A 25295-nucleotide genomic window follows, 5' to 3' on the forward strand; every position below is an offset into this window, starting at 1 on the left:
TAGCTTTTGCTTGTCTGTAAAACTTTTGATGTGTCTATCAAATCTGAATGAGAGCCTTGCTGGGTAAAGTATTCTTGGTTGTAGGTTTTTCCCTTTCGTCACTTTAAATATATTGTGCCACTTCCTTCTGGCCTGCAGTTTCTGCTGAAAAGTCAGCTGATAGCCTTATGGGAGTTTCCTTGTATGTAACTTGTTGCTTTTTCCTTGCTACTTTTAATATAGAATTGCAGATTAAAATATGTTTTTCTTGACTTCTCTGAAGGCATTATTCTGTTATCTTTTATTGGCCTGTGTTACTGATGAGGAATTCAGCTTATCCTATTTTCCTTCCTTAGGTGATTTCTTTTTCTCTATGGAAGCTTTCAGAATTTTATCTTTTTAAAATGTCATGAGAAGATGTTAAAAAAAAAAAAGTCATGAGAATGTGTTTGGGATACTTTTTTCTGAGATGATGCCTTAGGCTGGCAAATAGGCAGGGCCCTGGATACTTCATTTCTGTTTCAACCAAAGTAGCTTTTATAAATTGCTCTTCTGCATAAGATTTCACTGCTTAGGAGGGATACACACACACACACACAGACACACACACACACACACACACACACACACACAGTTTACAATCTAGAATTCTGTATTAAGTCATATATATATACACATGTATCTCTCATCTCCAACTCATTTCCTTGGGATTTGAGTACTGGCTAGTTTTTGCTCTCTTGCAGTTGACAACACTTATAACAAAGAGGCAGAAAAAGAAAACCTGGTGGAAGAGTCCATTCCAACAAATGCTTGTTCTTCTCTGAAAGTCAAAGGAACCACATCAAGAAATATTCTAACTCAGCCTCAGAGGTAAGACTGTTTTGATGTTCAAAAGTGGTGGTTATATTAATAATGTTCAAAGAAGAGTTACTGGAGCACCTACTATGTGTACCATACTACATTAGACTCTTCATGTTACCTTATTTAATCTTCATAACATTTACAAGTTGTAGGTAACATGCTTAATTTATAGATAAGGGCTCAGAGGTGCTAAGTTGCTTGCCCAAGGCAGATTTATTTCAGAGACAGGATTCAGACTGATCACTTTGGTTCCAAAGTCCTTGCTATTTGCTCTGTCAACATGGGTTGCCATTTACATTTATTTGTATGGATATGTGGCAGTTTTTTTTTTTTTCGGGTGTATAGGTTGTAAATAAACTCCATAAGGGCAAGTGTCATGTATCCTTAGTACCTAACAGTGTCTTGCAGGAGCAAAGCTGAATAAAGTCTTGAGTGAAGGGGTGGATGGATGGGTGGGGTAAGCTGTACTCTTGGCACTAGGAACCTGTGAAAATCTAATGTCTTTGAATGTTGCGCTTTGTATCAGTATCCTCTTTTTAACCAAAACAAAGCTGTTAGTCTTAATATTAGTTGCCTTCAGATGGCACTAATCAAAAGATTATTTGAATTAGACTTTTAAAAACTTTCACTTGGGAGTTCCTGGTGGTTCAGTGGTTAAGACTCAGCACTTTCACTGCCATGGCCTGGGTTCAATCCCTGGTCAGGGAACTAAGATTCCACAAGCCACACAACATGGCCAAAAACAAACAAAACAAAAAAACTTTCACCATCTAATAATTACCACTTACCCAAAGAGTTTAAATGCCAGGACTGGGGACTTCCTTGGTGGTCCAGTGGCTAAGATTCCATGCTCCCTATGCAGGGGGCCTGGGTTGGTTCCCTGGCCAGGGAACTAGATCCCACATGCTGCAACTAAGAGTTCTTATGCCACAACTAAAGATTCCATATACCACAACTAAAAGATCTTGTATGCTGCAATGAAGATCCCAAGTGCTGCAACTAAGATCTGGTGCAGCCAAATAAACAAATAAATATTTTTTAAAAATAAATAAATTCCAGAACTATTTAATACTTTATACTTTGATGTCAACAATATTAAGGAATGGCAGAGTATTTATAATACTGTTGCTCAGAAGTAATTAAATTACCCTTTACAAAGCCTCATGCTGGTATAAGGGGATCACCTTTTGAAGGTGGTATCATGCATGCTTATTTTAATCTTTTCTGGTGAAGAAGCCCCTTTCAATTGAAAAAATTCTGCGAGATTCAACCAGCTATCACAGGAGATTTAAGAGATTGCTATAGGTTGATTCTATGGTTTCTGTTCCATGTTTAGATTGTTAAGTCCCTATGGAAAAGGGACCCAGTATCATAGATTCCTTCAGAGTCCAAGATAGTGCTAGTGTCTTGGCTTCTGCATTTTGAATATGTATATGATTACTAAAATTGCCCCACATTCTGAATGAATTTTTGAATGCTTTTTGGAAATGATGGTATGACAGAAAGCCAGCTGTTCACAGAGTCAGAAGACCTGAACTGTTTTTGTTTCATTTGTTTTAAAGGCAGATATCTCTACTACTCAAAAACCTTAGTTTACTGAGAATAACCATCTCTCTCAGGTTTATTGCAAGAAATGGCCAAATAGGATAACATGTAGTAGTAGTTTGTAAATGAGACTGCATTATGAAAATGCATAAAGAGGTAAAACATTAGTGCCATTTATCTTAGATCTCAGATTTATCTTAGTCTAGGGATGCCTAATCTAGAAAAGAATAGCAGATGGAATAGGAAGGTATAGATAGTCATACAAATTTCCTACTATTTTCTTCTCACATGACTTTGATGGATAAACTAAAAGATAGCCAAAACTCCTTCGACTCAGAATAGTTAAAAGTCAATAAGGCCTTAGTCTGTAATAATAATTTTTCCATGCAGGTGTTGCTTTACCACATATATTTTTAAAATAAATTTATTTATTTATTTATTTTTGGCTGCGTTGGGTTTTCGTTGCTGTGCGTGGGCTTTTTCTAGTTGTGGCAAGTGGGGCTACTCTTTGTTGCAGTGCACGGGCTTCTCATTGTGGTGGCTTCTCTCGTTGTGGAGCACTGGCTCTAGGCGCGTGGGCTCAGTAGTTGTGGAACACAGGCTCAGTAGTTGTGGCGCATAGGCTTAGTTGCTCCGCGGCATGTGGGATCTTCCTGGACCAAGGCTGGAATCCGTGTTCCCTGCATTAGCAGGCAGATTCTTAACCACTGCGTCACCAGGGAAGTTCCTCATTGTGTTTTTAATTTGTATTTTTCTGATGACTGATGATGTTGATCACATTTTCATGTGATTACTGGCCATTCATATATCTGCATATACAGTTGCTTTTTTAGTCTGGCTCCCTGGAGTCTCCCCTGTGCCTGAAAATGTTAGTGGTCAGCCAAGACTGAGTAGAGTTTATACTCAGGCTTAAGTGTTCATCCTCTCTTGTTCTCTTGCTTCTCATTTTGCCTCTAAATTTCCAGTTGTTTTTCCAGCCCTAATGTTTGTCTTCTTATACCTAAAGCCAGTAAGACTTTACTGTGTGCCATTCTACTATATACACATTGGGGAATGCACTGAATCAAAAAAAACCCAGCGAACTCACCAGTCTTACCTAGTGCATTTATGTCTTTTAAGGATGGACACCTCACCGTTTCTGCTTTTTCACTGGGCCCTCCAGTCTCCTCTAAACATGCATAGTTAGCATATATAGTAATACATAGGAATTTGTGCAGAGTTTTGGCTCAGACTTTAGGTGATACCTTTTCTGTAGCTCTTTGACTTCCAGGACTTTCCTCCTAAGTTTCCAGCTGCTGTACTGGCCCTAATTCTATCTTCTGTTATCTACAGCCAGTGAGATGAGAGTTTTCTGCTGCTGGAGCTGCTGCATTTGGGGTGTGCCCTCAGGCAAAAAAGCTACTAACTCATAACTCTTAACCTTTGTAGTTGCTTTTCATGGATAAATGTTTCTTTTTTTTCTGCCTGCTTTTGGTCACTTTTCAGTGCCTTCAAATAGTCATATTTTTATATATTGTGTACATTTTGTAATAGTATGCAAGAAGATTTGCATGATAAATGCACTCTGCATTACTCCATGTAATTGCTTTTATGAGTACTTTTAGAGATTAATATGAAAATATTTGCAGATGAAAGATCTGAAATTTGGGATTTGCTTCAAAAGCTGGGGGGGGGTGGATGGAGGGAAAATTGACAGTGTGATTGGCTATAAGTTGAAATTTTTAAAGCTGAATGCTGAGTAGTACCTGGTAGTTCATTATATTATTCTCTTCACTTTTTACTAAGTTTTAAATTCTTTTTGATAAAGATTTTAAAATTAAGTACTCTATGCAATCTAATAAAAATTTGAATATATACTAATACATCTTAAGACTTGAGAGAAATTAAACAAGATTAAATAAATGGCAGGGCATAACCATGTTCATGGTTTGAGAGACTCAGTAATGTAAATATGTCAAATCTCCTTATCTGATGTATAGATTCAATGCAATCTCTACAAAAATTCCAAAGGTTTTCATTTTGGACATTGATAAATTGATGCTAAAATTTATAAAGAAATGCAAAGGTCCAAGAATAGTCAAAATACTTTTGAAGTGTCTAGTAGATAGCAATATTATAAAGCTACAGTAATTAAGACTTTGGTATTACCCAAGGATAAATGAGACCTATGGAATCAAATAAAAACTTACTCTCATATATGGACACAATATATGACAAATGTGGTACTGCAGACCCTTGGGGAGAGAGTGTTTTTATTTTCCCCCCTTCAATAAACAATGACTGGACAATGGATAGCCACATAAAACAAAATGAGACTTAGCCGCTACCTCACTCCATAGAAAACAGTCAGTACAAGGTGGATTGTAGATCTAAATGTGAAAGCTAAAGCTCCTGTAAGGAAATATAGGAGAATATCTTCATGACCTTGGAATAGGGAAAGATTTCTTAAATAGAATCCACACAGAAAAACACTGACATGCTTTTAGGGAAGGAGGTTGTTGTATTTGAGCATATTTGTCTAATCAGATGATACCATAAGGAGAGTGAAAAGCCAACCCCCAGATTGGGAGGAGATATTTGTAACACTAAAAACCTACAAAGGGCCTCCTATTCACAGAATATAAAGAATTCCTACTAATCAATTAGAAAAGGATTGACAATGCAGTAGAAAACAACCGAGACTTAACTAGCACTTTATGAAAGAGGATGGCCAAATGGCCAGTAAACATGTGAAAAGGTGCTCAGTCTCACTGGGAAAAGCAAATTAAAACCACAATGAGTTTCTACTCTATACCAATTTGTATGATTAAAATTAAGTCACCCGACAATCCTAAGTGTTTTGGAGAATGTAGAGCAGTGTAGACTTTTGTAAATTAGTCAATGTAAGCATAGATTGGTACAAGCACCTTGGAAAGTAACTTTAGTTGATAAGACAATGTCTATCAATGACTTAGCAATCTTACAACTTAACATACCCAACAACAATGTGTACATCAAGAGACATTATGTGAGAATCAACAGTAGGCTGGATAAATAATGGTATGTTCCTACAATGAATGTTACACAGAATTGAAAATCAGTGAATTAGAACTACTTGAGGCAGTGTGGTTGAATCTCACAAACATAATGTTGAGTAAAATAAACCAAGACAGAAAAAATGCTTGCAGTAGTCTGATTATTACATAACATTTTTTGTTTCCTTTCCAAACTAACAGACCATGTTTATGGAATGCATGTTTGTATGGTAAAATGATAAAGAAAAAGTAATCATTACTGTAAAAGTCAAGATAGCATCTGCTGCCAGTGTTTTGTTTCTTAGTCTATGTGGTGATTTCATGAGTCTTCACTTTGTGATCATTTAACTTAATTTTTGTTTTGTGTACTTTTTGTTATGTGTTATATATTTTAACAAAAATAAGGGGCCATGGCTAAAAGAAGTGGAGAAAATAAACACTTGGTAGTAAACTTCCAGGAGATCTGATTTCTAATTTTAAGTCTGACAGTAATTAACTGTGTAACAGGGTCAAGTCACCTCATCTTTTTTTACTTTTACTCATACTTCCAAAAGGAGGGAGTTGTACTAGGTGATTGCCAGTGCCTTTTTACAAAATTAAATCAGCTCTGTTGAGGTCTAATTTACAAACACCAATGCACTTAAGTACCAGCATTTTATGGTGAATTTTCAAAAACTATCAGTAAGGCAAGAAGGTATTAGATTTTTAGAGCAGAAATAATACCACTTTTTTTTAGAGCAGAAATGATACCACTTTTTATAGCCCTTTGTAGTTTGATATATTTTCACATTTCTGAGGAGTATTTGCATATATAATAGATGTATTCATTACAAATAAGTTTTGTCAATTCTTCTACCATAGAAGATCTCTTAGACTCTCTGCTCAGAAGAGTTTGGAGCAGAAAGAAAAACATCATGTACAAATGAAAGCCAAGAGATGTGCTACTCCTGTAATCGTCAATGAAATTCCACCCTCCAAAAAAATGAAACTGTAAGTAGCCACAGCTTCTGTCTTTTGACATAGATTTTACCCTGTTTGCTCCTATGGTAATAGCAAGCAGAATATGTGGTGCTTGTTCTTATTTTTATCAGTTAGGAATGTATTTTGCTGAACGTAATAGCCTATTTAACTAGAGAGGTTTAAAGAATAGTGATTTATTTGCTTCACAGAAGTCTGAAAGTAGTTTGCTGCTAGCTTTGGTTCAATGACATCTCTGAGTCTTAGGGTTTTTTTTCATGCTTGTTGCTCAAGATGGCTGCTCTGTGTTTCTTAGCTTCTTCTTTGTGCTTGTTGCCTCATTATCTGAAGATAGCGACTATATCTCTAGGTATCATATCCATGTTTGAGAGAAGAAGAAGAAGAAGGGTCTGGCAAAGAAAGGGGGCAGCACCCATATCAGGAAAGTGAAATATTTTCCAGAAACGCTTATGTTATACCTCAGTTGACTGAACTGTAAATTAGATCCCCACTAGTTGCAGTAGAGACCATTGAAGCAAGTACAATACTTTTGCCTTCATACATTGCTGCCCCAAGCAAAATTGGGGTTCTGTTAATAAGAAAGAAAGTAGAATAAATATTGAGAAGACAACTAGCTGCCTGGCATTTGTTCATTTGATGATGAGCAGTTGGAATCTCTTCCTACCCTCCTGAACCATCATCAGACAACTCTTAATTGGCATTCTCAAAGTTTACCTATTGTAGCCATTGGTATATATGATCTGATGATACTATTGGAAGAATCTTGCTGTTGAATCATGGTTGTTGTCCTAAAGAATGAGAAAATTTAAGCCATGTGTGGTAGATCTGGGGAGGAGGGTAGAGCAGGATATGTGCTGTAGGGAATTTAGAGGATATTTTTTGTCCTTTTCAACTCAAGTTCTCACAATAGAAAGAAGCAAGAGGAAGAGGAAGAAGGCAGTACTCATCAAGATGCTTCTGAAAAGAATGAGTCTTCCCCAGAGAAAGCCAAGGGCAGACATACTGTGCCTTGTATCCCACCTGTAAGGTATGATTCTATCCTGAATTTCAGCTTTAGAGTCAGTAGAGTAAAATTACAAATGGGTACATCTGCAGTCTGTTTGATGCACATGGAGCTTGGGAAACTCCGAAAGCCGTAACCATGGTAAGGTAAATTGTTTTGTGTCCTTGTGGGTGCTTGAGTGTTACAGATTGAAAAAAAATAACTATTAAAACAAATGTAGGGCTTCCCTGGTGGCGCAGTGATTGAGAGTCCGCTTGCCGATGCAGGGGACACGGGTTCGTGCCCTGATCTGGGAAGATCCCACATGCCGCAGAGCGGCTAGGCCCGTGAGCCATGGCCGCTGAGCCTGCGTGTCCGGAGCCTGTGCTCCACAACGGGAGAAACCGCAACAGTGAGAGGCCCTCGTACCGCAAACAAACAAAAAAACAAAAAACAAATGTAAAAGAAACATAGAAGGGAAAAGTTAGTGAAGGTTCTTACTACCTAAATTGAACAGTTTTTATTTTGACAAGCTCCCTTCTGGACTTTACTCGAGTAAAATACATATTTTTGGGCTTCCCTGGTGGCGCAGTGGTTGAGAGTCTGCCTGCCGATGCAGGGGACGCGGGTTTGTGCCCTGGTCCGGGAAGGTCCCGCATGCCGCAGAGTGGCTGGGCCCGTGAGCCATGGCCGCTGAGCCTGTGCTCCTCAACGGGAGAGGCCACAACAGTGAGAGGCCCACGTACTACAAAAAATAAATAAAATAAAATACATATTTTTACAATCAGTATATAAGCAATCTTTGGGTTCTGCTTTATTCACTCGCTATGAGACTATTTTATTTTCTGTACTGCTACAAAATCTTCACATTTACCCTTTTTTGATAGATTGTTAGCATTCTATCAAATTCTATTTAACTATTTCCTGTTGAAAATGCTGTTTCCTATTTTTCACAATTATAAGGAATCAATGAACATCTTTACAGGCAGATCCTTTTCTTTGAGTAGTCTCCTTAGGATAAGGAAAGAGAAATTCCTTGATCTAAGATTATGGTCAGTTTTCTGGCTACTGATATTTATTTCTAATTTTATTTCCGAAATGAATGTATGCATTTACAGTGCCATCAACTTTGAATGAATATTTTTACTTCCTTGTAGTCTCATCTGCATTGAATTTTTTTTACTTTAAAAATTGTTTCAAATTTAACTGATATGTTGATGGCATCAAATTATTTTAATTTTTATGTGTTTGCTGACAAGATTGTATAACTGTTATTGTAAGCATCTTTTCCAAAGTTCCTCTTGGGTGAATCATCTGTTTTCCTTTTCTGTTTATCTATAAGTGGTCTTAGTGATGTTCTCATTACTAAGAATGGCTACTTTTTTTTATTATTATTTTTTAAAGAATGGCTACTTTATTTTTTTTATTTATTAAAAAAAATTTTTTTAAACATCTTTATTGGAGTATAACTGTTTTACAGTAGTGTGTTAGTTTTTCCTTTACAACATAGTGAATCAGTTATACATATACATATGTTCCCATATCTCTTCCCTCTTGAGTCACCCTCTCTCCCACCCTCCCTATCCCACCCCTCTAGGTGGTCACAAAGCACAGAGGTGATCTCCCTGTGAAGAATGGCTACTTTAAATTGAACTTTTGCTATGTGTCCAGTATTTCAGAAACATTATCTGATTTAATAGTCATAAGTATTCTGTGAGAACAAATATTCATATTACCCATTTTACGTTGGAGAAAACTGAGGCTCACAGAGGTTAAATAGTTTTCTCAAGATCACATAGGTAGAAAATGAAACAACAAGGTTGGGATTTGAATTCTGGTAGGCTTTACTCCTAAGTCTGTTCTCTCTATCACAGTATATATTTTATGTATATTAACCTCTTGCCATGTTTGTTGAAAATATTACTACTGGTATTTTAGTTTTAGTTTTTCTTGTGGCATAAAAGTAAATCATTATATAGTCAAGTTTGTGGATATTTTATAATATCTTCTATAGTTATTTTAGCTGATTTTTCAGAAACTTTCAATATTTTGGAATAAATTTTGTATCTTTTTTTCATAGTGTTATCTAAGTTAATATCAATTTATTAGGTAATACTTTTTGGTTTTGATGGTTATTTTATCACAGTTTAAAAATCTAATCTATATAATGCCTTTAGATTTTTTTAACCACTGAGTCACTTTCTCCTCTCCTCTCCTCTCTCATCTCCTTTACTAATTTGCCTTTTAGGCAGAAGATTCTAAAAAGTACTGAGGAGCAAGAGTTGGAGAAGAGAATGAAAATGCAGCAAGAGGTGGTAGAGATGAGGAAAAAGAATGAAGAATTCAAGAAATTTGCTCTTGCAGGAGCAGGTTAGCTTGGTTCTGATTGAGTCTGATTTCTGAGGGGGTGCTTCTCATAATCTTGGTAGGGTTTTTAAAGTCCCTAAAGCACAAAAGTCTTTCTTGGTCAGTAATCAGCATAAAAATAAGTGTTTATTTAGAAACCTGGACATGGGTACCAATCATATCCCAGTGATCATTCCCTAGAACATTTTACATATGTTGGTCCTTTCTTAGAGCATGCTGTTCCTCTCCATCTCTAACTGAAGAAGTCACACCCATCTTTTGAGGCCTTTTTCCATGAGTCCTTACCTCATTTCTCTAAGTGGAGTTAATTCCTCCCTCCTTTTTTCTCCTAATTCTTTTTCTTTATATTAGAATAAGAAGGAACTAGGATTGAGACAGAAGATTAGAGCAATCGGGCAGACCAGTTTTTTGTTATTGTCTTCCCATTTTATCGTAGTCAGAGGAGAAGACAGCTGAGTGAATCCAGTTGTAGTTAGGGAGGAAAGTATGACTGAGAGAGCTGAAGGGATCAGAGTTCTGCTTTGCTTTGCATAATTATCATTGGTGGAGTCAAAGCTGTGAAGCTCTGCTTACTGTGTTGAAAAGCATCTCTGGAGTGTATAGGGTATCCCTCTTAGAGATGCTTAGTTAAGTGTGTTTTTAAAGTCAATTCATAGCTTTTCCTATCAAAAGTATTCCAGTTTCTCTGTCTCCAGAGCTATGACCACAACTGGGAGGTGGGATTCTTCTCCCCTGTGCTACCTTACAACAGTTTGCCTCTGACCGAAAGGCCTCAAACCCAATAGTACTAAATGAATAAGGCACATATATTGGTGTCCCTGAGGACTGTTTCAAGTGTTGGCTTATATGTAGAGAGTAAACAAAGTTAGATCCATGGTAATAGAAATACCAAAAGGACTGGATAAAAGGGGACTTACTTTATGTTCTCTATTCTTAGTGTTATCTGTGTGTTTTACTCTGCTCCTCACTCAGGGCTCCCTGTGAAGAAATCAGTGAGCCAGGTAACCAAATCAGTTGACTTCCACTTCCTCACAGATGAGCGAATCAAACAACATCCTAAGAACCAAGAGGAGTATAAGGAAGTGAACTTTACATCTGAACTGCGAAAGCATCCTCCATCTCCTGTAAGTTGATAGACTCAATTAATATTCTTGTTAATAATTCAGTGAGGATTCTGATGTAGTGTTTGTGGTCACTACTTACAATAATATAATTGAGAGAAGCATATGTTTTTGAGTTAAGATAGGTCTGAATCCTCACTTTGTCCCTGTTAGCTGTGTAATCTTGGATAAATCACTTTATGTCCCTGGGAAGCAACTTATCAAGTTGCTGTGAAAACTGAATTGAGAATGTACACAAAACACATAGAATTATGTGTGGCAAATTATAGGTACAGACTTGTTACAGCTTGTGCTATTACAAAATTTTTGAAAAAAATCTTGTGTCTGCAAAGTTGTGTGCAAGATATAACAGGGTTTATGGGGAAAATGGGATTGGGGCATACCACTCAAATCCAGTTTTGTTACCAGAGCACTAACAAAAACAGTAACAATCCTAAATAAAAATTCTAGCACTAAGAATTTCTCCTTACATTTGCAGTCACCATCATCACTTGTTGAAGTCAGTCCTTTGCAGTCTTACATCCTGGGGTTGTGCTTCTTCCTTTGGGACATAAGTCCTTGAAGAGTTTTGCTTCCAATCAGAGACCAATTTTATCAAAATTAATGACCCAAAGAATAGGCTTCTTCATCAGTCAGTTTTTGGTAGGATGTGTGGAGAGAATTTGATTCAGGCAGCTGCCTGACCTGATTCAGGTCCAGAAGCCCAATTAAAAATTTTTAAGTGGGACTGGGGATGGGATACCTTTGCAGCTTTTTTCGCTTCTAAGAAAACTTGCTCTTGATTGCTTCAAAACATTAACATGCTTGGGAAAAATCACCTTATGTACTCTTACAGAACAGATAATTTGTTAAGTGCTAGATGCTTTCTCCCCCTTTTTATTTTATTTTAATTTTGATTTTTTTTGCAGTACGCGGGCCTCTCACTGTTATGGCCTCTCCCGTCGCGGAGCACAGGCTCTGGACGCGCAGGCTCAGCGGCCATGGCTCACGGGCCTAGCCGCTCAGCGGCATGTGGGATCTTCCCGGACTGGGGCACGAACCCATGTCCCCTGCATCGGCAAGTGGACTCTCAACCACTGCGCCACCAGGGAAGCCCTTATTTTTATTTTTATTTTTAAATTTTTTTGGCCACGCTGTGTGGCTTGTGGGATCTTAGTTCCCCAACCAGGTATTGAACATGTGCCTCCTGCAGTGGAAGCACAGAGTCCTAACCACTGGACCGCCAGGGACCCTCTCCCCCTTTTTAAAAGATGGGAACAGACTTTATAACCCTTGCTCAAGGACTGACAACTTAAGAATAATGATAATCTTGGCTTTACACAGGCCCTTTTTCTTTTGATCCTCTGTACTAAGTTTGTGGCTTGTGGTAGATCTGAGCTCTTCCATAACACTTCATTTGGGGAACAACTTTTTTCTTTTCAGGCCCGAGTGACTAAGGGATGCACCATTGTTATGCCTTTCAACCTGTCCCAGGGAAAGAAAAGAACATTTGGTGAGACGGCTTCTACGTACGTGCCCCTTGCACAGCAGGTCGAAGCCTTCCATAAACGAACCCCTAACAGATATCACTTGAGGAGCAAGAAGGATGATATTAGTAAGTTTCTTTCCAGTGTCATATCTGGCTGGAGCCTCCCCTAGAATTCCCTTTCCTTACATCTTAGGTGCAAATTTGCCTTTAGTTGAAATCCTCACTTTTGAACTAAAGCATGGCATGTGTCTGTATGCAGACAACAAATGTATACATAGTTGAGCATTTCTCAAACCATCCAGCTATCTGTGCACTTAAACCCATCAACCACCTTGATCCTCCTGATCAATAATTGGCCAAGGGGAATTAAGTTAACCTGAGATGTCATTACACATCAAGGCTATCTTTACCATGTGTCAGTGTACATTTACTCACCTACAGAAAATGAAAGCATTCCATTCACTTAAGGTTGTGTGCTTTTTGTTCAGCGATTCAATAAATGTTTTACCACTACAAAGCAGACACTCTGTGTGGTGTAGGGAGTATAGAAGTGAGCAAAAGGGACTTGGTGCTACTCAACATTAAGTTTCTAATTCAGTGAGACAGATAAACAAATAGATCATTACAAATTATGGTAAGTGCTGTGCATGTAGAGGGAGATGTAAGAATCAAGGGAGGTGCGAGATAGGGAGAGCAGGTCTGTATGCTGAGAAGTCCTTAGCAGGGAAAGAACATGAAGATAGAGGAGAGAAAAGAGATAACCGATGATTAAGTCCCTGTGCAGGCAGGTAGGAGAGGGGTACTTAGCACAAGTGGAGTGATTGTTCTTTGAAAGGAGGGTGGAAGAGAGCAATGGGTGCAGGTGCTGCTGAGTTTGATCTATGTTTCTGTTTTTGTGCCAGTACCATGAAGAGGCTGTCTTTTCTCCATTTTATATTTTTGTGCTGGTGAGTTTGTAAATTTGGTGGTGAACAGATAAGAGTAATCTAATCTAATAGAATCTATCTTTATGAAAATAATTCCTACGAAAAGAAGGTAAAGAAGTTTGAGGAGTGGAGGTGTGGTATACAATAGTTGTCAAGAGTGTAGGGTAGTATTTTGGATAAAGCAGAATCCGTTTGTTTTGACTTTGAAGGTTTCTAAATTTTTTCTGCCTTTGCATAGACACTGTTTAGTGCTATGTTAGGTAGCCAGATGAATTCCTTTAAGGACAGCATTTCCTAATATTGTTATTATGTTCTAGTAACCATTTGTCAGATTTTATATTATGAAAATAATGAAATGTCTTTCTTTATTCTAATGGAAATGTAAATATTAACCATGACTTTCCAAATAATACATGACTGTTAGAGTCTTATATACATTGCTCTTAGAATCTTGGTCCTGGCAAATAGAAAAATTATTTTCTGCAATTTTTATTTAAAACTTTGTACTGTTATAGCTCAAAAATAGTTATATGTATACTTGAAGGCTGACTTATTTCTAAAATAAGTAGATTTGGTTTCCATCTCCCACTGTTAGGTAATAAGGTCTAAATTAGAGGATTCATTCTATGTAATTATGAAAATTGACAAGGTTGCTTCTGGCCAGATAAATCAATATTTTCTATGAGTGGCAGTGATGATCTTAATATTGATGCTTTGACATAGTTTTTTCTTACTTTTTCCATTTGACTTTCTGTGAGAGGTGGTCTTGATGTTTTGATGTAGACACTTTTAGGGAATTCATAATATTGGGATTTATTGCTTGGTCTTTTTTTTTTTTTTTTTTTTTTTTTTTGTGGTACACGGGCCTCTCACTGTTGTGGCCTCTCCCTTTTGCGGAGCGCAGGCTCCGGATGCACAGGCTCAGTGGCCATGGCTCACGGGCCCAGCCGCTCCGCAGCATGTGGGATCTTCCCAGACCGGGGCACGAACCTGTGTCCCCTGCATCGGCAGGCGGATTCTCAACCACTGCGCCACCAGGGAAGCCCATATTGCTTGGTCTTTAGAAAGACCTTATTTTAAAGCTGGAATAAGTGAAAATCTTATTTGTCAATAACAAGCAAAATAGTTGGCACTGTCAATAGAAAGTCAGTACAGGCCTGTGCAGTGAAAAGGAATCCATCAGACATAAATGGATTTCAGATTCAGAAGATGATAGCAGAGTTTACCCAAGGTCTACCTTCATCATACCCTTCAGTAAAGAGTGATAGGGGAGAAGGGACTGAATGTTTATCAGATTGACCGACATGAGCTGAGCTAAGTGTAGAGGGCCAGCCACTCTGTGGTTTGGCATCTCTGGGCTGCCTAGCTGAGTCAGCACCTACAGGTAAACGGGGTCTTGGAGAGCTAAGTGAATGTCTGTGATCTCGGTTTACAGCTCTGTTACCCTCCAAATCTGTGGCCAAGATATGCAGAGACCCACAGACTCCTGTGCTGCAAACCAAACAGCGTGCAAGACCTGTGACCTGCAAAAGTGCCGCGGAACAGGAGGCTGAGGAGCTTGAGAAACTGCAGCAGTAAGTTTCACTGCCAGTGTTTGAGGAGGAGTTCCAAGAATGTGCCTACTTTCTTTTCAGTTCTGTAAGGGGGACAGTTAACTATTTTTCTTGCCTTGGGAATTATGGCATTTGAGCTACAGGCTCTGCCTTGCCACTGTGATGAAAGGATTGAAAGTGGGAATATGGAGCTGTCCTGGAGTGTAAACTGGTAAAACACTGTTGTGGAGGTTGCAGTGGGAGAACTTACTTATGATTCCAATAAGGAGTGTCCTCTGAGGTTAGTTTAGGTAGATCTCACCCTTTTATGGCTACCCAAGGGATTGTTACAGCTGTTATCAGTGGAGGGAACTGGAACTTAATGTGATTAGTGCTAGAGTTTGTCTCCTGTATTTTTCTTTCTTCCTTCTTGTACTTTATTTTTCTAAAAAAAATTATTTATTTATTTATTTATTTGGCTGTGCCACGTCTTAGTTGCAGCATGAGGGCTCTTTTAGTTGTGGCATGCAGTATCTAGTTCCCTGATTAGGGATCAAACCTGGACCCCCTGCATTGGGAGCTCGGAGTCTTAACCACTGGACCACCAGGGAAGTCCCCTTCTTTTACTTCTTTTTAGAAGGGGGAGTTTCCTCTTGCAGAGAAACCCCAATTTTTAAAGTGGTGGAATATTGGACTGTCTCATTTATTCTTTGCTCTAGAGGTAGAGACAGTGGCTATGAAGAGAGTTGAAATTTTGCTGTGCATGATGGGTAATCTTAATGAGTATTATTTTTCTGGTTTTGGCCTACTTTGTTGTTTACGTAGTTTTCATTTTATTAAAAAAAATATTTTTTGTGGTTGTCACTTAAACTCTCACCTTACAGATACAAATTCAAAGCACAGGAACTTGATCCCAGAATTCTTGAAGGTGGGCCCATCTTGCCTAAGAAACCGCCTGTGAAGCCATCCACTCAGCCTATTGGCTTTGATTTGGAAATTGAGAAGAGGATCCAGGAGCGAGAGTCAAAGAAGAAATTGGAGGATGAACACTTTGAATTTCATTCTAGGCCCTGCCCTACTAAGATCTTGGAAGATGTTGTGGTAAGAGTGGGGAGGCTCTGCGAGCTGGCAGAAGTGCCCTGCTCATGACCACAGATCCACCCATTCACAAATGTTTGAGTAGATACGTGATCAGGGCATCATATTAGGAGCTGTGGGTGATAAAGAGACATGTCAGAGGTGGATTTTGCTCTCAGGAAACTTAAAGTCCAGTAAGGGATACAGTATAGGTATAAATAATATAAAGAGTGACAGAAGTGCTCTAAGAGAGGTGACAGTTAAAAGTGCTATAAGTATTCAAAGGAGATAATGATTTCTTCCAGATAGAAGGTTCAGGGAATGCTTTGTGGAGGAGGAAGCATTTGATCTGAGCCTTGGCAATGTATAGTAGTCATCCTCATCATCGTCATCTTCCTGTCGTTACTGTCATAACAGCTGACACTTTCACTATGGGCCAGGCACTGCTCCAAGCCCTTTTTGTATATTAACCCATTCATTTTGATCAGAACCCCTTCAGGTTGTCTACTCTAATTCTCACCAGTTTCAGATGAGGCACTTGAGGCACAGAAATGTTAAGTAGCATTCCTAGGGTACTCAGCTGGTAAGTAGTGGAACAGGTATATGGTGGAATTTGGACTTGTAGAAATGCAAATGAAATGGACTGGCCGAGCATTCCAGGCAGTGAGAGTAACATTAAAAAAGTCCAGGGCTTCCCTGGTGGCGCAGTGGTTGAGAGTCCGCCTGCTGATGCAGGGGACGTGGAATCGTGCCCCGGTCCGGGAAGATCCCATGTGTCGCGGAGAGGCTGGGCCTATGAGCCATGGCCGCTGAGCCTGCGCGTCCAGAGCCTGTGCTGCGGACGGGAGAGGCTGCGGCAGTGAGAGGCCCGCGTACCGCAGGAAAAAAAAAAAAAAGCCCAAAGATGGAAAGCATGGGGCGACTACTGGGAACTGTAAATGGGTCATTTAAGCTGGAGAAAAGTATATCAAGAGGAGCACCTGGAACCTAGATTAGAGAAGTGGGTTGTAGTTTGATGATGGGCTCACAGTCATGATTTTAGAGAAAATAAACAATCAAGAAGAGATGCCACTGTCAGAGAAGAAGTAATGGAGTTCAGTACCTTCATAAGTGCAAAGATGGTTTTCAGGTATATTTCCGGGCAGATGGGGAAACATCCTCCTCTCAGTTTGGATCGCCTTATGTCCAGGTACTAAGAACTGTTTTCCTGTCCTCTTTCTTTTTGCTTATCCTTTAGGGTCCCCATAGTTTTAAGTGAAACTGTGCACCAATATACGGTTGGCCTTCCTTATCCATAGGTTATGTATCTGCAGATTTAACTAACCATGGATTGAAAATATTCAGGAAAAAACTAGAAAGTTCCAAGAAGCAAAACTTGAATTTGCTGCTCTCAGGCAGCTATTTACATAGCATTTACATTGTATTAGGTATTATAAGTAATCTAGAGATGACTTAAAGTATACAGGAGGATGTGCATAGGTTATATGTAAATACTACACCAATGTAAAGGACTTGAGCATCTTCGAATTTTGGTATCTTTGGAGGTCCTGGAACCAATTCCCTCAGGATACTGAGGGACAACTGTATTACCTTTGACTGGCTAAGAAGCATTCTGAAGTTATATTTTCCAGGCTTTAAAAAAAGCATGATGATGCTTACAAATGGTTCTTCCTCCCTTCCCTCGCCAATATCTTCTTTCAATTTGAGAGCTTTCTGCACATGAGACCTCTTTTCTATTCACAATGCTTTTCCTTTTTTCTTTTTCTTTCTTTTTTCTTTTTTTCTGTGATGCATACATATGATAGGCCAGATTCTGTTACACAAACTTTTAAGAAACCTCTGCCCACTCAAGTGATTAGTCTCTAAGAACTGTCATTACCTGATGAGGAAATTGTTCTGAATACAAGGGAACTGTAATTTGTATGCAGACCTCAAAATCCTAGACCCAGAAGGGCTCAATGTTTTCATTTTACACATCAGAAACGCAAGGCCCAGAAAAGAGAAATGACTTCCACGAGGCTTCTGTAACGTGCATTTGGAACCTTACTTTTTTTTTTCAGTATGTGGGCCTCTCACTGTTGTGGCCTCTCCTGTTGCGGAGCACAGGTTCCGGACGTGCAGGCCCAGCGGCCATGGCTCACAGGCCCAGCCGCTCCACGGCATGTGGGATCTTCCCGGACCGGGGCACGAACCCGTGTCCCCTGCATTGGCAGGCGGATTCTCAACCACTGCGCCACCAGGGAAGCCCCTGGAACCTTACTTTTAATAACATCTGTTTCTCCAAGCTCCTGGCTTTTCCCCCTGCTACAAGTTTTTTGATTTTTATTTAATTTACCTATCACCCTCTCGATTTTTACTGTATTCTTTGTATCTCATATACCAATGACTTTAATTGACTTTATATATTCTTAAAATCAACTCATTTTATTTTATTTTTATTTTATTTTTTAAAATATCTTTATTTGAGTATAACTGTTTTACAATAGTGTGTTAGTTTCTCCTTTACAACAAAGTCAATCAGTTATACATATACATATGTTTCCATATCTCTTCTCTCCTGTGTCACCCTCCCTCCCACACTCCTATCCCACCCCTCTAGGTGGTCACAAAGCACAGAGGTGATCTCCCTGTGCTATGCGGCAGCTTCCCACTAGCTATCTAATTTACATTTGGTAGTGTATATATGTCCCTGCCACTCTCTCACTTCGTCACAGCCCACCCTTCCCCCTCCCCATATCCTCAAGTCCATGCTCTAGTAGGTCTGTGTTTTATTCCCGTCCTACCACTAATCTCTTCATGACGTTTTCTTTTTCTTAGATTCCATATATATGTGTTAGCATACAGTATTTGTTTTTCTCCTTCTGGCTTACTTCACTCTGTATGACAGACTCCAGGTCTATCCACCTCATTACAAATAACTCAGTTTCATTTCTTTTTATGGCTGAGTAATATTCCATTGTATATGTGTGCCACATCTTCTTTATCCATTCATCTGTTGATGGACACTTAGGTTGCTTCCATGTCCTGGCTATCGTAAATAGAGCTGCAATGAACATTTTGGTACATGACTCTTTTTGAATTATGGTTTTCTCAGGGTATATGCCCATTAGTGGGATTGCTGGGTCGTATGGTAGTTCTATTTGTAGTTTTTTAAGGAACCTCCATACTGTTCTCCATAATGGCTGTATCAATTTACATTCCCACCAGCAGTGCAAGAGGGTTCCCTTTTCTCCACACCCTCTCCAGCATTTATTGTTCCTAGAGTTTTTGATGATGGCCAATCTGACCGGTGTGAGATGATATCTCATTGTAGTTTTGATTTGCATTTCTCTAATGATTAATGATGTTGAGCATTCTTTCATGTGTTTGTTGGCAATCTGTATATCTTCTTTGGAGAAATGTCTATTTAGCTCTTCTGCCCATTTTTGGTTTGAGTTGTTTGTTTTTTTGTTATTGAGCTGCATGAGTTGCTTATAAATTTTGGATATTAATCCTTTGTCAGTTGCTTTGTTTGCAAATATTTTCTCCCATTCTGAGGGTTGTCTTTTGGTCTTGTTTATGGTATCCTTTGCTGTGCAAAAGCTTTTAAGTTTCATTAGATCCCATTTGTTTATTTTTGTTTTTATCTCCATTTCTCTAGGAGATGTGGTCAAAAAGGATCTTGCTGTGATTTATGTCATAGAGTGTTCTGCCTATGTTTTCCTCTAAGAGTTTGATAGTGTCTGGCCTTACATTTAGGTCTTTAACCCATTTTGAGTTTATTTTTGTGTGTGGTGTTAGGGAGTGTTCTAATTTCATACTTTTATAGGTAGCTGTCCAGTTTTCCCAGCACCACTTTTTTTTTTTTTTTTTTGTGGTACATGGGCCTCTCACTGTTGTGGCCTCTCCCGCTGCGGAGCACAGGCTCCGGACGCGCAGGCTCGGGGCCATGGCTCACGGGCCAAGCCGCTCTGCGGCATGTGGGATCTTCCTGGACCGGGGCACGAACCCGTGTCCCCTGCATCGCCAGGCGGATTCTCAACCACTGTGCCACCAGGGAAGCCCAGCACCACTTATTGAAGAGGCTGTCTTTTCTCCACTGTATATCCTTCCCTCCTTTATCAAAGATAAGGTGACCATATGTGTGTGGGTTTATCTCTGGGCTTTCTATCCTGTTCCATTGATCTATATTTCTGTTTTTTTGCCAGTACCATACTGTCTTGATTACTGTAGCCTTGTAGTGTAGTCTGAAGTCAGGGAGCCTGATTCCTCCAGCTCCATTTTTCGTTCTCAAGATTGCTTTGGCTATTCGGGGTCTTTTGTGTTTCCATACAAATTGTGAAATTTTTTGTTCTAGTTCTGTAAAAAATGCCAGTGGTAATTTGATAGGGATTGCATTGAATCTGTAGATTGCTTTGGGTAGTAGAGTCATTTTCACAATGTCATCAACTCATTTTAAAAGTAATTTTAAGGGGAACATTTAAATCATTATGTAAATGGAAAATCAGTACTTTTTGCCATGAATAACAGCAGTAATAGCTAATACTTCTATAAAGCTTATGTGCCAAGTTTTATTCTAAGCTCTTTATATAATAACTTACTTAATTCTCATAACAACCCTATGAAGTAAACACTGTAGCTACTATTATTAGTCTGTTTTATAGAGGTCAGATAACTTGCCCAAGATCACAAACTAGCCAGTGGCAGAGCTGGGGTCTGAATATGGTTCCAGGGTCCATGCTCTTGTGTTAAAATAGAAGGTACCTTTTAAACGAAAAGGTTTTTAGGAAAATATGTGATTATTTTTTTAAAAAATACAGTCTACATCCTACCTAATATCCTTTTCCATATCACCGGTATTATGTGAACTCCATTTTTAGAAACACTGATTTAGGAAATTGGTTTGGCAGTTTGTTGTACTTTGGAAATGTTGGGGTGAAGTGGTAAGTGGGGAAGGGTGACTAGAGTTCATTAGGAGTTAAGTGAGATCTTAAGAGTAGCATTGTACCAGGTAAGGCCTTGTTGAGAATTCTGGATAAACAGATGAGCAAAACACTAGGTAAGTATGTTAGATGCTACTGAATGGATATGGTTTGCTGTAGGGAAGTGATTGCCAGATCCATCTGGTTCTCAGAATCCTCTAGGATTTTATTATATAAACAGATTCCCAGGCTCCACCCCTGGAGTTTTCCTTTGTTAGGTGCAGCATAGATTAGAGAGAGCCCTGATGAAGACCTTAGTGTCTGACACACAGTAAGCAGTCATGTTGTTAATAGTAATAACTATTTCATGCTTACGTTGTACTGAGTGTTTTGTGCAGATTATCTTATTTATTTCTATAACAACTCTTAAGAGATAATGTTCTATTTTTAACCCTACTTTTCAGAGGAGGAAAGAGATGCTGAGAGGTGTCGAGTATGCAGAACCAGGATTTGAACCTGTCATCTCCTTAAACACTGTTATTCTACCCCACAATACTGTTATCATTGTTTATTTTGGCAAATGCAGTTTTTTAGTTTGATGCTGGCTCTTTGCAGCTCTCTCCCTACTGAAATTTCCAATGCCATCACTTCAACTTTTGGATTCTAGAGAAGCAAAGCATAAAAGGAGGCAAAGATGTATTTATTCCCTTCCACTCTTCTTCATTTTTTAGAAAGGGAGACTTTGAAAGAAGAATGTGGCTTGCCAATAGAAACGTTTTTAAAAGTTGGTGGCAGAACTGAAGTTAGGTGTCTTAACTTCTAGTGTTGGACCCTCAGGCAGCAGAAGAGCCTGCCACCCAGAGGCCAAATGCAACTGTCTGTCTGACACTGTTGTCCCCATCTGTGTCCCCTGGTGCTGAAGCTCTCTTTCCATGCGTCCTTATGGTGTTTCTTGTGCTCTCCAGTGAGTAATTTTAGCAGCAAAATTTTAGGGACTTGGGGAGACCAGCAGGAAGTGTTTTTTTTCATACTCCCTGAGATATAACATTGCTTCATGGTAATCTCCTAATTTCTCTGGGACAGGCCTGAGAACTTGTCCCAGGGCACTTGGGGGCATATCCTGCCTTAGGGAGAAGTGCTCACCCCTAACATCCCATTGCTCATCCTGGGCTGCTTTTCCAAAATGTGTCATCTGTCCACCCACATTGGCCACTTCTAACCGTGTATCACCTCTTTAGAGATACTTTCCCTCAGCTTCCTTTCAGAGTTTCCCCCATTATCCTTCAGCTCCACATTCTGTTGGGTTTCTTTTTTTTTTTTGTGGTATGTGGGCCTCTCACTGTTGTGGCCTCTCCCGTTGTGGAGCACAGGCTCCGGATGCGCAGGCTCAGCGGCCATGGCTCACGGGCCCAGCTGCTCCGCGGCATGTGGGATCTTCCCGGACCGGGGCACAAACCCGTGTCGCCTGCATCGGCAGGCGGACTCTCAACCACTGCACCACCAGGGAAGCCCTCCGTTGGGTTTCTTCAGAGCACTTGTGAAAATCAGGAGATACTTGATTTGTTAGTTTTTCATCGTCTCTTTCCTCCACTAGAATGTGAACTCCTTGATAGCAGGGACCATGTATATCTGTACTGTTCACTCCTGTTTCCTCAGCACCTAAGCATCACAGCATGGGCATTGCAATATTGCATAACTGCATGAGCAGCAGTACAAGCTGAAGTGCACCAGCCTGTGTTAGACACTGGGAATTCGAATGGAATTAGGCACAGCCTTTGTCCTCAAAGCTTTCACAGTCTGGGAGAACAGATTGACATGTAAACAAATAAGGACAGTAGTGCTAATCAACATATGTCCATTGAACAATTACTGCTTCTTGTAGGTGCTGTGGAGAATGCAAAGGAATGCAAATGGCAATATCTCTGCCCTCAAGGAGCTTATAACTAAAAAACCTTAAAATAATAAAACAAGAAGCCTTCTCTGTCTCTAGAAACCCAATGTCTTTTTCTTTATTTCTGATTGAACCCCCTCTTGGCTTTGATTGCAGTGGAGATGGGGTGTGGATAAATAGTTGTTGCAAGGTTGATTTTCATAAATCACCTTTCCCTCTCCCCCAAGTAATTATGAGGATTGATCCTACTTGTAAATATCTCCTTCATGGCTTACTTATTAGAGATTTCTTTTAAAATGCACATCTCTCTGTTGGGAGAATGCAGAGAGAGGGGGAAAAATAGGAAAAGCAGCATTATTTTAAAACTGAGTCCTCAGATATTTATTTCAATTACTATATTTTATGAAAGGAAAAAAACCCAAGGACTAAAAGACTATCTCATGTTATACAGGTTGTACAGACTGGGATCAGAGCTGGGGTAAAACAGACCTCTTGACTCCTTGCTCAGTGTATTTCCCATTACTGCGTATCCTTGGCTGTGTTCGAGCTACAGGCTGGTGTCCACAGGTGTCCAGGATGTTGTAGAACAACCGATTTTTGTTGTTGTTTACTGGCAAGCATTATTTGAAAACTCATTTCATAGACTTTTGTCTCTCTGATTACAAGTTCTGCTATATTCAATTTTACTATACTAGTGATTCTGGTTTTCTTTAGAAAATGTATGAGAACTTTCACAGCAGAATGAGCATTCCCTTTACAGTGGTCACCTTGAGAGTTTATTAATTCTTTCCAAAGATAGATATCGTAGAAAGCATTTTGGAAAAGCCACTGACTGGTCTTGGATCCTGTGGCACAGTCTTTTGGATCTCTTCAACAATGGCAAGTCTTCATATTTTAAAGATTAATTTGCTCTTAGGGGCTGGTCTAAAGTCATTGGGAACTAAAACTTCTGAGTAGTCTAAAATAATAGAGCTGGAAACAATTTTGCTTAATTAAAAGTTAAGATTGAGCAATTGCCTTGCATGGCCCTAAAACTGGCTTTGAAGGCCACTCCAAGAAAGATATTCCAAACATGTTTGGAGCAGTTGCAGCATTTTTGGGATTAAGAAGTCTCCCAGGGTGTAAATTAGAGTCCAAGAGTCTTCAAGTCCAAGGTATAAATTCTGTTATTCATGCTTACTGTATTCATTCAACAAACATTTCCTGAATGCCTTATGCTTGCCAAGGTCTGTGTTAGGTATTAGGGGTTGATGGAATAACAGTCCCCACTCTCAAAGCACTCATAGGTTAGCAGGAGGAGACGAATACCTAAATAAACAAGTGCAATGAAGTTTCATATGTACCATGATAGACTATATACAGGGGAGAGTGGGGTCAGTAGGTCTGGAGGAGTGGAGCCATCTATTGAAGGGTTTTATCAGAGAGGAGATGCTTTAGTGGAGGCTTGAAAAGAAGGGTTAGATGCTTCCAAGCAGCCAGAGTATTTCTGAGAGAGCATAAGCAAAGGTATTGCGATGAGAACCAGTGTTAAATTTTGGCAGCTGTCAGTAGTAGTTCATTGTGGATGGAGGGTGATGCCTAAAGAGGGGCAAGAGATATGCCTGGAAAGTCAGGCAGGGTTCCAAATTATGAAACACCTTGTACTTCATGCCAAGGAATATGTTATACTGTTGTAGGTAGGCAGTAGGAGCCATTAAAGAATTTTAAGTCATGGGCTTCCCTGGTGGCGCAGTGGTTGGGAGTCCGCCTGCCGATGCAGGGGACGTGGGTTCATGCCTCGGTCCGGGAGGATCCCACGTGTTGCGGAGCGGCTGGGCCCATGGGCCACGGCCGCTGGGTCTGCGCGTCCGGAGCCTGTGCTCCGCGGCAGTGAGAGAGGCCCGCGTACCTCAAAAAAAAAAAAAAAAAAAAAAGAATTTTAAGTCAGGAAGTAACATCAAATCTTCTGACTGTATAAGAAGATGGACTGGTGGAATGAGAGAATCTGAAGGACTGTTAGAAGGCTGGTGGAATGGTACAGGCAATAGATGATGTGGCCTGTGTCATGCCAGTGAAGAGTTAGAGAGGAAGCAGAATAGAGAGCTGATGGGGCCAGCATATGGATGTGGGTATAAGAAATAAGGAGTTACTGAGGATGTCTCAAGGTTGTTTTGATTTTTAAAAACTGATCTGGTCATACACTTCATGCAGGACGGTAACCCTAGAGATACCATTTTGCAGTTAGGGTTAATTGCCAGATTCATGATAGTGTAAACTCTATGAGAGTTAGAATTATGTTAGTTTTGAATGATGTGCATAGTATGGTATACATAATTCAGTATGAAAAGATTTGAGATGTTGACAGTGTTTTGGAATCACAAAGGGGGGAAAAATCTTTGGAGAAGTTGAATGTATTAGAATTAAGGAATATCAAAATTAAATCCCTCTTTTAATATACCCTCAAAGAGATGTGAGAGTTAACAGCTTGGTGTTCTTTCCATATTTTATTTTCTATGCTTAGATTAATTACATATACATTTTATTTTATTTTTTAGTATATGTGCAAGTATCTTTTAAAAATTTAATTCAATTCAGTTAATTTATTTAAATAAATTTTTTTGGAGTATAGTTGATTTACAGTGTTGTGTTAGTTTCAGGTGTACAGCAAAGTGAT

The 25295-nt window shown here is 39.4% G+C and overlaps 1 protein-coding gene across 16 annotated transcripts in view; it reads left to right on the top strand.

The window, feature by feature from the left end:
* The window catches only part of TPX2 (TPX2 microtubule nucleation factor), a 74306-nt gene that overhangs the window by 37800 nt on the left and 11211 nt on the right, over positions 1–25295 (top strand). For 9 of the 16 annotated variants that reach the window (XM_067014210.1, XM_067014221.1, XM_067014214.1 and 6 more), the window contains 8 exons: positions 723–849; positions 6261–6389; positions 7276–7404; positions 9608–9729; positions 10699–10850; positions 12270–12441; positions 14677–14815; positions 15658–15874. In XM_067014210.1, the coding sequence (XP_066870311.1) occupies positions 723–849; positions 6261–6389; positions 7276–7404; positions 9608–9729; positions 10699–10850; positions 12270–12441; positions 14677–14815; positions 15658–15874 (1187 nt within the window). The remainder of the gene's footprint in view (positions 1–722; positions 850–6260; positions 6390–7275; positions 7405–9607; positions 9730–10698; positions 10851–12269; positions 12442–14676; positions 14816–15657; positions 15875–25295) is intronic. The other 7 variants (XM_067014217.1, XM_067014224.1, XM_067014220.1 and 4 more) reach the window with 1 other exon arrangement.

The sequence above is a fragment of the Kogia breviceps genome, chromosome 14, assembly GCF_026419965.1.
Source record: "Kogia breviceps isolate mKogBre1 chromosome 14, mKogBre1 haplotype 1, whole genome shotgun sequence".
Taxonomy (NCBI): domain Eukaryota; kingdom Metazoa; phylum Chordata; class Mammalia; order Artiodactyla; family Physeteridae; genus Kogia; species Kogia breviceps.